The sequence below is a fragment of the Neolamprologus brichardi genome, chromosome 9 (assembly GCF_056152115.1).
Source record: "Neolamprologus brichardi isolate AB-2024 chromosome 9, ASM5615211v1, whole genome shotgun sequence".
Classification (NCBI taxonomy): domain Eukaryota; kingdom Metazoa; phylum Chordata; class Actinopteri; order Cichliformes; family Cichlidae; genus Neolamprologus; species Neolamprologus brichardi.
In genome coordinates, this window is record NC_142112.1 from 20,566,530 (window position 1) to 20,582,763 (window position 16,234).

Sequence of the window (16,234 nt, forward strand, 5' to 3'; positions counted from 1 at the left end):
CACAAGTCTCAATAGCAGCGCAGAGTACATTTGTGCATTGCGCTCTTATTTGCGAGCTCTTATGCCAAGAAATGTGCACAGAGGACCTCACTTTGCGTTTGCATGCGTGCGTGCGTTTGTGAACTAGATCGATGCACAAGTGTGTCTGCTTGCTGCTTTGATATCTTTCACATTGGCAGCTCCGATATGAACAGCTGCTTTGATCCCATTCGAATCAGACAACATCACCCGGGTTCCTTTGCTGCTGCTCTAAACACACAGCCTGAAAGGCACACAGAAACAGAAAAGGAGGAGGATTCCTATTGTTTTCCAGTTGCATTGGTTGCTATGGATCAGCGGTCATTCCATGTTCAGAGGAGCTATCTCCTGAAAGATGTTCTGTGGCTTTTTTGCCAATAGATTAATAAAAAAAATAGATCTGTCCATATTTAGATTTGATACAGCATTGCTTGTGTTTCGGGAAGTGTTTCAAGTGAAAGTATAAATCTATAACTCTTCCAGTAGAACATCCAGAGCAAAGAATCCCTGAAACCAGTTTGTTTTTTTAGAAAACGCATGCCCTCTGGTACAGAACATAAGAATCGCACTTCTTAATACAGAGACTCTGAAATTATGGTAAATGCTAAAATGGGAATCCTATCCCTCCATTTTCTTGGTGACATTAGTAGATAAAATGATTAACAAAAAAGAAGGTGGAAAACTTCACACGGCTGTTTCAAAACTGACAATGCAGGCAGGGAGGTATCCAGCACCAATCAGCCAGCCCCAGAAACAGCAGGAGGTACAGACTTGATAACGTCATGTGATTTTTCAACAAATGAGATCAAACAGCACTCCTCGCTCAGGTGGGAAATCATGACTAAACAAGGTGAACGGAGTGCTCTAAGCGCCGCAGTGATGCACAGACAAAGCCTCATTTAAAGCGCTGAAAAATGGAAGAGGAGGTGCAATGAGACAGGAGGCCTGGAGCAATGTACAGCTATTGATATGCAGCAGAGAGCGCAATAAGGATGTGTACATACACACCACTTGAAGTCCTTCGGAACGGCAACAGTACAGGGTAGTGAAATTAGCATATTCGTCTAATTGTTATTCATTTACACTGGCTCCATTTCCCAGTGCATTAAGTCCACATGTGAGATGTGTGCATTATATTTCTCAGCATGCCCGAGCATATGCTGCAAGGACAACTGACGGATATCAGGCAGCCCTCTGAAGTCTTGTCAAAGAAAGCGCGTGCAGCAATAAAGTCACATAATCAGAAACACCGTTTTAAAATGAACCTGGTTAATTAAATAAAACCTTCTACACGTTTATGGTAATTTATGCTGCGTTGCACAGACGCTTCCTCTCTTTGGAGAAAGCACAGGGTGAATTAATAATGACTCACTTACACACAAGTTTTTCAGTACACCATCACAATGAGCCAACACACGGAAAAGCGTGACATCATCAAAGTGGAATGCAGCCATCATTACTACACCTGTGCTTTCCCTTAAGTGGAAAATATAACAATAGCTTTGATCAGCTATTAAAAACTTAACTGATACTTTTATGTGTTTTGGTGAACTGCTACTCCATCAGTTATGTATTTATACTTTATGTTGATACATAAAATATTTACTGCATTTATGTGTAACTATGACAACCTTTAAGAGTTTATGTTCCTAATTTTATTTGAACACACTCCTCTTTACTTCAAAACTCGTCCATCCGTCCATCCATCCATCCTCTTGTGCTTAACTAATTCAGGCTAATTGGGAGCTGAAGCCAATCTCAGCGGTCACAGTGAGAGAGGAAGGGTACACCCTGGACATGTTGCCAGTCTATTAAAGTCATTCAAAGACTTGTTTCTAATTTTCATGACATATTATACTTTGATTAAACACCTCATGACTCACTCAGCTGAACAACATCTGGCAAACTCGGGTGTTTGGAACAAGGTCAGCTCATGCCAAATATAATCTGAATCACAGATCTGGTAGACTGTAAATAGATATTTAGCGGAGTCAGCGTGTCTTTTATTATCAGCCAAAAATATTTGGCTTTATTTACAAAAAAAAAAATAAAGGTCGCAGTAAATGTAACCGCAGCATGTAGTGCAGGGGAGTAGTGACCTACATACACTCAAAGTATTAGCCTGTTTTTTATAGCTTAGTGCCATTTCAAGCACATTTTGATTTTCAGAATGACTAAATTAGTTCGATCACTTTTCTGCCAATCTTCTATGTTGTATTACTGAAAAAACAAACAATGCCCCACTTAATATTAAAGTGGGCTGTATATGGCGCATGATGTACTCCGAGTTTGACATCCCTGCTCATCTATCAGTGACGTACCCTCTAGAAACTAGAGTCCTGTTCAGGGTGTTTCACCAACCTCTCTGACACCAATAACCATGCTCATGTCCACGTTCACACTCAATTAAACTCTCTTTTAGTCAACAGGTGCACCAAAACTGTATTTCAGAGATTTTGTGCTGTTCAGTCATTTCCAGAGGGAAATTTTAAAGTAATTGTTAGTTCAATTAAGCCATGATGAATGGATCAGTGTATTCATTTAATCAATCAAATGATTTATGTTACAGTTCTTGCTTCTTGCAGATCCTTCTCAGTAGTCATTTTGCAGGATATATGCTTCTTAAATCCTTGTGAAATCTAACCCAACATTGACAGAATGTATAAAAATACTGAAAAATTGGGTTAAAAAAAACTAACTTTCATTAAAGGGACTCTTAGGTTCAAACCAAGGAATGTGCAATGAGTATGAAAATCCCGCAGCAATAATAACCTCTGTTACACTGCAGAGGAGATCAGACAGGATGATCTGCCTGAGGGAAGGATGAGGGTGCAGAAGAGGAAGAGAAAAAGTGAGAGGTGAAGTTAGGATGAGAAAAAAACTATTACTATTCATGCAATATTTTTCATTTCATGCCAAATTCTTGAAGATTTACAGGAAAGGGAATAAATTGTGATCTCAGTGTGTTGTGAAATCCACTATACCTAATTCATAACCAAAAACCAGAGATTGATTCGACTGATCTGCCAATCATTGAGTTCACATCTTCCCCTGCCAGTCCATCAGGATATCAGACATGAATGGCTGTACTGTGGGGTAGCTCCCCTGCTGAAGATGTTTTTGATAGATCACATCTGCAAAAGCAATCATTGTGAAACAGAGTGAGTCAGCGAGGGAGGAGAGGGCTCAAAGGGAGAATGTGCATATTAAAATTTCTATTTGAGTAAGACAATGTGCAGTAGTTACTGAGCTACAAGGTCTTTACTTTGTAAATGTTAGTAGATGGATTAAAAGTGCTGACCTCAAATGACACGAGTAAAACACACAGATTCTCCAGCAGCACTGCACTAATAGCAACAAATATGTCAAGTCTGTTTAAACCATACTGGAGGATACAGTTTGCTTGATTTACCAAATCAATAATAAACTAAAATACTTTTTTTTTTTAAGTGGAAGGGAATATTAGCTATAATAATTTTGCAGCTAATGTAAGAGGAGGGTCTAGATGCTAAGCTGCTATGGAGTTGGGGGTCCATGATGGAACAAAAGGGAGCTAACATCTAAAGAACAGCTTTGAGTGTTAAAGAAATGAGACATAAGAGAGTTCAAGTTACACTGAAGACTAAAGGTGATCATAGCAATTATTTCATTAGAATTGTAGAAACTCTGCTTCTGCCGTATACACGGTATTTCCAAGCATTTTTGCACACGTTTTAATTAATGGACCCGTTTCCCATTTTCCTAACAAAATGTAAAGAAATCAAGACTTTTGTACAGTATCGTACCGCACACCAACCTGTCAGGACTAAAGATTTACTCAAATGTAGAGGTTGAGTGGAAAAAATTTCCAGGCTTCCAATCGAACACACAAAAGATAGACTAGACTATAAAGCAGCATTAGTAGGTACTTTTCTGTCTCCATTTCCACTAACCCACAATGAAAAAATGAGTTTTATAGCTTGTGTTATAAACCACTAGCCAACTTACTGCACAAACTGCTTTATTTATTTATTTCCAATCACCTCGGTGCTGCAGGCTTGCTGTGTGAGCACTGAAAGCTGTAAATCACTGGCTTCACATGGAGCGTTACAACATGGCAGCCAGTTTCCCCGGTCGAGAAATTACAGGATTTTACCTGCTGGTACACATCAGATCACAGGCACTGCGGATTGTGCTGCTTTGGTGTAGCTCGCTCCACAACTGGACCTGGAGAGGTGCTCAGTTCAGAGGTGTAACTGATTCAGTCTCACCCACCTACAGACACACACACACACACACACACACACACACATACGGAGGAGGCCTGGGATGTGGAGCCTGACTAGTGACATCAGAGAGACATTAATAACTCAGAGCCATAGCTGCAAAATAACACACTGGTAATAGCACAACTGACAGGAATTAGCACACCCGCAAGAGGGAACGTCCAAGGTTCTTTTTGTGCATGTGTGCGCTCGCATGTTTACCTGAATAATAGTGATTTATTGCTTTCAACAAGACCTCATCCCCTACAGAGAAAAGGCTTTTATGCTACACAAGGAGCCACACGATAAGAAGCACTGCAATACAAGCATTCACACTCACATGAACACACACGCACACACAAATCCTTACTGGACAGACACACAGAGACTGCTTCAAGGCTTACCAAACTCTATAGTAATTAGTTTGAGAGTAACACACACAAATTGCATTAGTAAAGTTCAAGCAAGTACACTTCAATTAACGTGAGAAATATACCTGAATAAAACTTAAGTGGAACTGAAATGAAAAGGCAAGGAGTTTCTTTGAACCTAAGGCTACATCTAAGCTAAACCAATTTCCTTGTAAAACTCTGCTTTAATGAAAACTATATCAGTTTACAGCACATTTATAATTCCCATCTATATTAACTGTAAATACAGCTATATCATTTAGGTAGAGTGGGTATGATCCTAGACTCAGGAGATGGACCTGTAGCTTGCATAAAATTCACTTACTGGGGCAATTCGGCTACTTTTGGGCAAGATGGCCTGCTGAATGGTTGTTCTTCTCGGAGTCTGCGATAAAACGCGACATTCAATTTTACTGCGAGAACATTCGGATTGCTTGAAAAAAAGAAAAAGAGAGGCGATCAAACCATCTAGACTGAAAGTTAGGGAAGATAAAAAGAAAACTCAGACAACGAGTAGGAGAAATTATTCGGTTTTAATAAACGTTTAAACTTTATTAGTCGATATCTAGAGAAGCGAGACCCAAAGGTTTTAGCTTAATCTGTAAGGATTAAGTATACAGTTACTGAATTGTTGCTGCAAAGCAAACACACTCACATTGGAGCATTTCCCATTGGCAAAGACACAACAAATGAGAAACAAGTATCCACAAAAGGATGAAGAAATAGGAAAAGGCATGAGAGTCTGCTACTACTACTGTTCCAGTTTCATATGGGCGACTGACATCACCCAGCTAAAAGTTTCGGCACATCCAGGCTCAAGCACAATCCCGGTGTTTTCAAACCACAACTGGGTCAGCAGAGATTCTTAAAAGTCCCAGTTTTAGATTAGTGTGCATGCTAAAACTAAAATATATTAATGTGGATGTACACTTAATCTGCACTGGGTGCCGTAAGTACGTTTGTGTGTGCATCTTGTGAGAGGCCGTGCGCGTGCCTGCTGTCCCGGGTGACTCAATGAAATGCAAATTACAGGCAGGAGTTATGATCGACTGGTGGCTACTGTGTCAGCTGCGCTGGACACGAGACAAGGCCGTGAAGGAGGGAGAGAGGAGGAGGAGGAGAAGGAAGCAGAGAGGGTGATTAGTGGCTCTCTTTCCTGTGCCTGCAGCTCAGAGAGATGCAGGGTTTGTGAGCTGGTTCAGCTGCACTCTTGTTTCTGATAAAAAAGCTTCCCGGAAGTATGGGAATGTTCAGAGTCCCCGTTTAGTGTAAATTCTGGCTGCTGATTTTAATAAACCTGAGCAAGTTTACATGAAAGTATATTTCCCAGCAGTGCAAAATATGATTACACCCACATTAATTTGCATTACGGTTAACTGTGTTGTGTGATTTAAACATTCCAACCTAGAAACTGATAGTGCTGCACTGTGATGAATGAAAGAGGGGGTCAGGACTTTCATTGTTCACCCACTGAGGCTTGCAACTTTCTATTTAGGCTCTTTATTGGAAAAACAGCAAGGAACCTGTCCTGCAATGCATGGTGCACCCAGCTGCTAGAAACCTGGCAGAAACATGGAGTAAACAAGCAGCAAGAAACAAAGAGAGACAGACATGCAAATGTCTTATTAAAAATGAGACACATTTCATCTGCAGCCTGGCGCTGTAGGGCACACCCTCCCCGTCTAAGACTATAGTCTTGCTCACCCACACTGATAAAAATACCCCCGCAAGGAGGACAGAAAAAGATCACACTGTGACTTGCTGCCTCTGCTAGCCGCAGGTGCTTGTCTGGCAGCAGCGTGAGAGTTCACTGAATTTTTGCACCGGTGTCTTAGTAAACACACACGCTATTGTTTTGGAGATGCTAACATAAATATTCATGAGCAAAAAATGTAAAAGCAGTAAAAAAAAAAAAGAAGAAAGAAAATTAAATCTCATGCTTACATTTTGTATTTGTGTGGAGGTGTTGATAAGGGGAAGATTAATGGGTTTGGAGACAGGCAGGTGAAAAGTCAGAGAAACTGCATAGTCAACATAAAAGCTGCATATTTGAATTCATGCACTCTAATAAAACTGTAAAAGAAAAAAATATACAGCTGTACAAAACAACCTGTTTGTCTGGCTCTATCAGACTAGAGTAAAAACAAGACAACAATCTTCTTGTAACTGGGAAAAACCGGTGGCTGCCTGGTAACTGGACTGGATTTTTCCATTGCAAGTGGTTGTGGTGGCCAACTAGTTGCCCAGAGGCTACCTTTGAGCAACCATTTGTGATCACAAAGTGCTTGCACCTATCTTGAAACAACTATGTTTCAGCTCAGACCGACTGCAGTCACTCTCAGATTGGCGAAGGTTTCTAAATAATTGCTGTCTAATTTATAAATGCAAACAGATGTGTGTTGGATTTTTGTTTGATATGTATAACTATGTAACTATATACACACTATATATCTATGTGCACTGAACATATATATTTTAACTTTCATGTAGAGTCTTAAGCACAAGACATTTTGCTTCACTGAGGTTTATTAAGGTGGTGCAGTAACAGGGCAGTTAATGCTGCTGAGAGTTCTGCTGCATAACTCACTCTCCAGCTTCCCTAATACACACTCAACGTCTTTCATGCAGCACAACCAAAACAGTAAACACATCACGATAAAATATCATACGATATAATCACGCACACACACACGCACATACTTTGAACTACACTGAAGTGTTTTAAGAACCTATGTAGTTATAAAATTATATATTAATAATTAGGATTAATGTGTGACCTTTGACCATGTTGTGACCTATTGTCAGAAGGCAAAGCAAAGGGTTAACCTAACCAGAGCCCTGTCCGTACCCTGGCCTGTACCTGACCCCTGCAGCTGTGTTTGGGCGCATGGGAAAGTTACTCAACAGCAGGGGGCGGGGATACTGGTCCCTGTATATTAAAGGACCAGAGGACACCCCCAGCACTTTTTCCCCTCTGCTGTTACTCTCTGTCTGTCTCTGTGTTGCTCTACTGTCTCTGCTTAAGGCTGTACACCCCGGGGTTTTGCTTTGCTTGCTTTCTGCTATGTAATTTTCTTGCTAAATGTCTGTATGTATTTTTCCTGCTGTTCATATGATTCAGTGTATTAAACTCTGTTCCAAGAATTCTACTCTTTCCCAGAGCATCATTTTGAGTGTCTTGATTTTAATTGGATCTAAAGAGGTTGGATCTCCACATCATTGGTGGGAGAAGGTTATCAGGATGGCTTCAAAATTTGCGACCACAGATGCCCAACACGTTGCAATCAATCTGAACCAGTCTGCGTGAGTGAGAATAAATTTTTTGTGATGTCTCTTTCCTGCAAGGGAAACAGCTCGAAACAGCTGGTTGCCAATTGGTTGTTTCCTGATTACATCCCTATAAGGTTGAGCATCAGTTTGCAATTAAATTGCCATCCTGCAGCAGCTGTATCACTATTTGTGGAGGAATTTCAATTTCAAATCTATGCAGTTATGAGTTAATCTATGCGAATTTCTGTGTATGCTGAAGGTGTCAGATTCGCGATTTTCACCAGTCTGGAACAGTTAATTACACTATTATTACAAACCGATTGCATGTCATTGCCAACTTGACCAGATTCCAACACAAACTGAAAGGAGACCGTTCCATCTTATTGCAGTTTTATCGAGACCAAAAGTCTCTTTGAAGACTGACTGCAAGTGGTTGGAGACCCCCATCTTTGAAACAAAAATGTCAAAGGCAACAAGATTACAGCTTCTGTAATTTTGGTCATGCTGCCTCTCCAACCACTGCTTCCCCTAGTGTGTCTGTAGCATTAATGAGCTACGGTGTAGAGGGGCTGTTTAAGAAAATCAATTAAACAGTTACAAGATTGATTTGCCTTAAAAGGTGAAATGATTTCAATATGGGGCTTTGTGGTGAGAACAGCACGGCAGCGTGTCAGCACAAGGAGATATAGCCAATCAATAAATATTCTACAATACACAATGGAAGAATGGACAGGTGGAATCAAATGGCAGAAACAGACTAGAGAATATGTCAAATGTCACGATTTTAAAAGGATCTAAACATGCTACTGATGCAAACAGTTAGATTTCTATGCAAATGCATTTTTATGCCATGAACAAAGTATTCACACGACGAGACCAGAGGCAGTGGCATCACATTCCTTTGGGTGAATCATCTGATCAGCACCCCTTCATCTCCTTTTAAATTAACCTATTGCTATGAGACTGACAACCTCTGTCAATCACAAATCTGAATCATTCAGATGTGGTGTGAACCATCAATATGGTTCTCGTTAGACATGAAAACAAACAGAAGGACCTCCCGCATTCAGAAACAGCTTCTAGGACTGAACAGGGAGTGCTATTTGTAGCAGTGAGTGGATGTAACATATATGTGGATGTGTGAGGTTGCATGTTACCAGTAGCGACTACATGCTCTTTACGATGTACGATGCACAGCTAACGTGACATCATAACTGCAGCAGCGCACATGGAAATGTCTGTTTAAGAGGACTCTGAGGTATATGTGCAGGGATCTGTTTGCGCTTGTTCTCGCTAATCCATAAGCTGCACAGTAAAATGATGTGCATCCATGCGTGATCTGATTAAAACATTAAATTTAACGGCAAAAAACCCCCAATTAATGTAAGTTTCAGCATGGCTTTCTGCTTCTCTGTGAATTCCACATGCATGTGCTTGTGCGCAAGCCTCGCCTGTTTGCATGAGTGTTTGCGTACATGTACTGTACAGCGTAGCAGATGCCATAATCTCCTCAAAGTCATGCTTTAGGATGAGATTACGAAAACAGTACAAACATTTTGTCTGTTCGGTTTTTTTGTTTTGTTTTTTTGCAATTTCTGTGCAGACCAGCCCTCTGTGCATACACTGCCTGACAACTCTATATAGAGATGCACAGAGGAGCCCCTATAGTTTAAATGCAGGGAGTTGCAGTAGCTCTAATGTAAATGTGGAAAAGATGGATGAAAAGAGAATACTAAACTAAAAGCAAGAGAAGGCTGGGGGTAGCAGAGAAGTATTTTTTTCCAAAGGCAGAGACAAAGAGAAAGAAACAAAGCGATTTGTGAGACACAGCAAAAGGAGAATTTACTTGCATTTCCACTCTTGAATAACTGGGACAGGTCATTTCCTCTTCTGTCATTCCTTTTTCATCCTTCTGCCCTCCCTTCTTCTTCCTCTCTCTTGACCTTACTTACTCCTTCTCTGCCCCTTTAACATTCTCACCAGTGCTTGGGTGTAGAGCCGAAAGGAGAAAAAAAAATACTTTTCAGTTCCCGCTAAAATGTTTTGACTTCTCCGATAAAAACCACTGGTGTGTGGCAAGTGTGATTATACTGTGTGTGAGCGGTTGTGTGTGTTTGAAGACCATGGGCCGAGGATGCCGTTAATTCAACCAGGCTGCAAAATGGTCATGCCTGTCCCATCCGTTCAGGAGGGGACAGATGCGTTTGGTGCGTGTGTGTATATACACATATATATATATATATATATGTGTGTGTGTGTGAGTGTGTGTGTATATGTGTGTTTCACAAGGCTAGAAAGGTGTTATTACAAAGCTGCCGAATCACTGAGTCTTCTCTACAGATACCATCTGCCATCGACACGCAACCATTTCTGTGGTTGCCCTGAAACATTTATGCAATCCATCACAACATCTATGTCAACCAGTCCTGCTCACACTTAATTAACAAACATATAACCGATGCATGTCCTCATGTCTGCTTGCATGCGAGCATAAGTCTGCCTGGATATACATGCATACATTCTAATAGGCATCCATGTGTGTGTGGGTGACTTTAGCCTCTGAGTGCGTCCATGTGTGCAATGATTACAAATCTGCTTTCCGTAGTTGGATCACACTTGTGGGCAGCGTGGCCACGCCACTGTGAATGTTGATGGACAGCCGGTGAATGCGAGTGAGAGCATTTGGCGGCTTGTTTCCTTTGCGAACAGATTTTGCATTTAGATTCAGCAGAAATGGTTCAAAAAGAGACAAAACCCATGAACTTTTTTCAACTCGTGAGTTTGACTAACACTGTATTTCATTCTATGTTTTCTCTAATGAAAATACTGTTGATGAGGAGGTACGTTGCATCGAATTGGTGCATTTTCTTGCTATCGTAACTAATAGCTATTTCTGAAAATCAAATGCCAGTCTTCTCTTCCCAGTGAAAGCTGTTCCAATCGACATGACTCCACCCAGAGAGAGTAATTCATGCTAAAACCAGATTTAAGCTTGTTTAATGCGCTAATGAAAAGTGCTGTATTTATATGTAGCTGGTAGACGGCAATGCTGTGACATCAAGCTCATCTGTGACTCAGTGTAAAGCTGTAATGAGAACATTACAGAGCCCCCAGCAGAGGTACGCGCACACACACACACACACACACACACACACACACACACACACACACACACTCAAAAGGAAGACAGACAGAAATAAGAAGAAGATGAGGGGGAGAGATGATCGATGCAAATCTTGTCACCTCCTTTGACTACCATCATCTCTTTCCCTCCTTCTCCTCCTCTTCTTCGCTGCCTCTCCTGCTCCCACTCCTTCTCCCTCCTGTCTCACACACCAGGACCGAGGGCAGTGGGTCTAACTCAATACACCATGCAGCAAAAATCAATGACAGACAGAAAGAGACAGAGCTAGGCGACTGAGGGGATGAAATAAGGCGAGGGACGGCGTAATTTTTTTTTTCGGCAGCTTTGTTGCGCTCTTAAATCCTGTCCAGTCCTATTACCCTAACCCTAAACACACACACACACACACACAAATAGTCAGAAAATGCTAAATGCAGCACATATACATATGCCTGCTATTTTTTCTGGAATGTTGCTAACATTACAACAAAACAATTACACCTTTGAAGACATCACCTCGTACAAAAGAAGCTTTTACAAGCTGATACTTAGAGCCTAAACACACACGCACACACGCACACACACACACACACACACACACACACACACACACACACATATATATCATATCCCAAACCCCACTGAATCCACCACAAATGGACTCACACTTTGGCGTTGTATTTTCAACAACCTGCTCAGACACAGAGTGTTTAATATTCATCTAATGGCAAGTCAGGACACACGAAAAACTCCCAAGGCTTTGGACAAAACTGCATGCATAAACAGCCCAAAACAGACACATACATATGCACACACAGCAGTCATTTGCAAACACAATTGGCTCCGGCACGTTCCCCTGCCTCACACGCTCCTGATTGTTTTGGGTTTTTTTGTCCTTCAAATCACAAACATGCATTGATTCCTTTAAAACCCCTGATTTTTTGTTTGGGAGAAAAGCAGAAATAAATCATTTATTTTACTGTAGAAATCGGGTCTTTTTATGTAAATGTGAAATCTGCTAGAGAAAAATGGACACGTGCCAATTTTCATCACCACTGCCTTGTTGTATCTCTATTACCAACAGTTCATATCAACAATCGTAACATTTATTTTATAACTTTTCTCCACCTTTTCATTAACTACCCTGCACTTTTCCCCTTCATCACCATATTAAACATGGAGAAAAATGCAAATGGAAACAGGGATGTTTCAGTAAGAAAGGATTGGACAGTATGATGTTTAAAAAAGCAGCAAAACAAAAATCAGAAAAAGACTCAAAACACACCCATCCTTAAGGCACTGTCACCATCAAAGTCCACCTTTCCCTCTCGTTCATTCACTTTTCCCCATCTGTCTCCTTCAGAGTCAGTATTCCTACAGCCCTCTTCCTCACTTAATCTTCTTTTCTTCTTTCATAAATTCCCTCCCGTTTACCCCCCCCCCCCCCCCCCCCCCCCCGCAATCAATTTTCCTCTTCCTTCAGTCTCCTCCAGTCAGCCAATTCGCAGCTTCTCTCACATCTCTCACCCTCATTCATTCCACTGACCTAATCTCCCCTGCCTCTGCCCAGTGTGTGTATGTGAACGTGTCTGCGTGGAAACACTAACCTGCCCTTCTGGCACGCTGAGCAGAGCCACGCTTTGTCCCTCTTGCTGTAGGTGCAGCAGGTCTTGCAGACGTTGTACTGGCAGTCCGGGCACTGGCGCTTGGGGTTGAGCAGGAAGGTGAAGGGCGCGCAGCAGCGGATGCAGCAGTGCTCGTTGAAGCGGTGCTGCTTGGAGAGGATGGAGCATCTGCTGCCTTCCTCCGCCAGCTCCTGCTTCATCTCGCTGAAACCGGGAGAGCGAGAGAGAGAGAAAGCAAAAGAGAGAGAGAGAGAGCAAGAGAGATAGGATGAGGGGAGGGGGAGAGAGAGAGAGAGGGGGGATGTGAGCGCCTGGTTGAGAGGTAGGACGTGAAAACGGCGGAGGACGCCGCGATGCAGAGTGAATGAAAAAACTGTGGCAAATGAAAAATTGGGCGGTGGGGGGTGAACAAGGGAAGGGCAGAAGGGGTCAAGGGTTTGGTGAAAACACTCTGCTGCTCCATGTTTCTGCCTCAAACGCCTTCTCTTTCCCTTACGCCGATTTCGTGGAATTAATGTGATGGCTGACATTTCAATTTGCGAGGACCTGCCATGCCTTTTTTTTTTGCACTTCAGTCGGAACTCCGCTGAGGACAGCATGTCATGCGCATCCAAAGAATCAGATGAAACTGAATTGTAGTTTGTTAATCAAGATATTATGAGGTTGGGAATAATTACAATAAACTGGCTTAAATCGCAGTGAAGTTGAAGGTCAATACACACAAACGAGCCTGACTGGGAGAAAAAGGAGCATAAATAGAAAGCCTCTGATGAGCTACTCAAACTAAAGTTTAAAATCACATAAATGATGAACAAAGACTCGCTGATCACATCAGAGAACTGTTTCCACTGATCAGCAATTAGGAATTAGGCTAAAAAGTTGAACAAAACCAACTGAAAAAAGCAAACAATAATCCACAGCCTCAGCTGACTCTGACAATCCTACAGCTTCCTAAAATTAAGTGAGACTAAATTTATATCCTTCACCTGTAGCTGGGTATTAAGCTTATGAGAGAGACAGTATAATACGGACTGTTAATCCGTGTTTTAACCAGCAAAGCATCTTTCCTATCCGAAGCCTCAAGTGTTCACATTAACTATGCACATGGGTTTACCTCTGCAGGATTTGTGCTTACTGGGCAAAATGCAAAATCAGCAGAGGCTACAATAAATTATCTAATGGTTCGCATTTGTATCATAAACACATCGTCGTCATCATCATCATCATCATCATCATCAGTCGATGTTGCACTTGTGTCAGCTATATTTAAAATGACCCTGAGTGATAAGGAGAGCTCGAGTAAGAACACATTCACCCATGTTTACATCATCAGCCATCACTTGTCATTAGGCACGAGCGGCAGCTGAGATGCAGAGATCGAGATGTTGCTGCTGGCGAGGTGTGAAAGTGAGTTCAGCTTGAATGGGCAGCGGGTAAATTATTTAAAGCCTCTACCCTACCCTCAGCCAGGTCACGGCCTACTGAGCTTACGCTGATCTCACAGATGCACACATGTGCATGGCAGATGGGGCTTATATGTGCATACCAGAGCCGTTAGAAGTATTCTTTACACCACAGAGTCAATCCTAACCAAACCACTAAGTCATACATGAAAAATTAAGTATGGAGCACAAAGTGTGCTGAATGCAGCATATTGCAAATTTCCTGTGTGTATTTTGTGTACATGTTGTGTCGAACCAGCGGGGACCCTGCACTCTCCTGCTTCCCTAAGTTATTAACGCTGCTCCTCGAGCAGATCTCCTCTGCCGCCTCGCTGATTGCTTTTCCTATGCATCATTAGACGTAGCATAATAACAAGACGAACCAACCATTTCATATACAGCGTCATGTGAGAAAGAGGTGGGTTTGGGGTGACCAGCATGGGTGTTGCATATGGACACGGACGTAAACAATTATACACGAAAAACGTATTCAAAAGGAGGCTTTCATAGTTTTGCAGATAGCAAATATTGGTTGCACTCAAATTAAATGATAAATGAAAATATTCAAAACACATTTATGTGCGCAAACAAAAGCAAGGGAAATATATGCAGAGAACATTAATATCTCAATAAGCTAAAGAGGCAATTGCCTGGAAGTCATTTCCCTCAATCCTGATTATGATCAGGATCCATTTTGCCTTTCTGCTTTCGTGTTATGGGTTTAATGAGCAGCCCAGTTAGACTGCAGCTAGCTATAGCCATTTAATTAAATGATCGGGCAAATGTACACATATCCAAAGACAAAGAGGGCTCATCATGCCTGCTATCGCTTCACATTACCTCATTTCCCTGTTAATGAGACATGAAAAGCTGTGCTCAGTGCAGAGTAATCGGTGTAGATACATGTGGGTCATCCAGGTATCAGCGAGGCACAATTGGCCTCAGTGAGAAATAACACAAGGCGCTCCCTATTCACAAAGCAGTGTTTTGAGTTACTGGTTTTTAACAGCTGTTTGGCATACAGCTTATAATATAATAATAATGTGCTGGAAATATTATAGCATTACATTTTAAAGAATGCTCCAAAATTCCTGCTAACGGCTGATAGCTCAGGCATGCTAGAGTAAAAAAATAGAACTGCAAGCTCCTTGTGAAAGGAAAGGGGAACATCTGCCATTGCCTTGTGCTTGCATTTAATTACCAGCTCATTTTTGATCACAGGGTGGTTGGCAACCCGTCTCCAAACAGTCATGGTCCACCTCAGATGATCACTCTCAGACAGACTGGCGAAAGTTTGCAAATAACCGCCATCTACTATATAAACACAGACAAACTGCCAACATGTTGCAGCCAATCTTAGTCAGTCTGCAGCACTGAGAGCAACTTGTCTGAAACGAGTCTCTTTCAAATAGGACACTCTGGCTTGACTGGTTTATTAGTATTTGTTATTAGGTATATATGCCTATATAAAAGATTATCCTATATAAAGGATTTCTGTTTCAGATCTTTGGGTTTCTGATTGAACTCTGAATGTATGGAGTTAGTGTGAATATCTGTGTAAGACGATGATAACAAATTTGCAATTTTCACAGGTTTATCATAATTAATTGCCATATTATCACAAACAGATTGCATATAATGGTCAACTGGACCCCATTCAATCAAACTCATAGCAAACTGACCTCATCTTAACAGTGTTTCAATGCACCAACGTCGCGTGGAAGGTGACTACTGACTACGACTGAACGGAGACCTGATCCCAGTCTTCAAAGCAACCATTTCGAACAAGGCAAAAAGGTTGCAGGTTCATTGCACAGTAATTTTGCTTGTTTTGAATCACTGTTTTTCCTACTGTACTAAGTTTACTAAGCTACAACACAAATCTTTTGTTTAAATTTCTGCTTCGTCTTTTTGGTCCAATGTCGTTGTCTTCTTTCAGTTGCTCCCTTTAAAAAACACACAAATGTGCGAAATAGTTAATAACTGGACTTTGTGGTAACACTGACATTTTCTTGTAATCCAACTCAGAGGACATTGCTTTTATACATCTTCTCTTGTGCTAAGCAAAGAGATTTATGTCCTATATCGCAGTCTGAGACAT

The 16,234-nt window shown here is 41.5% G+C and overlaps 1 protein-coding gene across 1 annotated transcript in view; it reads right to left on the reverse strand.

The window, feature by feature from the left end:
* myripb (myosin VIIA and Rab interacting protein b) overlaps positions 1–16,234 on the reverse strand; it is a 115,463-nt gene that overhangs the window by 44,564 nt on the left and 54,665 nt on the right. The window contains exon 3 of the mRNA XM_087846097.1: positions 12,674–12,895. Coding sequence (XP_087702223.1) covers positions 12,674–12,895 — 222 coding nt within the window. The remainder of the gene's footprint in view (positions 1–12,673; positions 12,896–16,234) is intronic.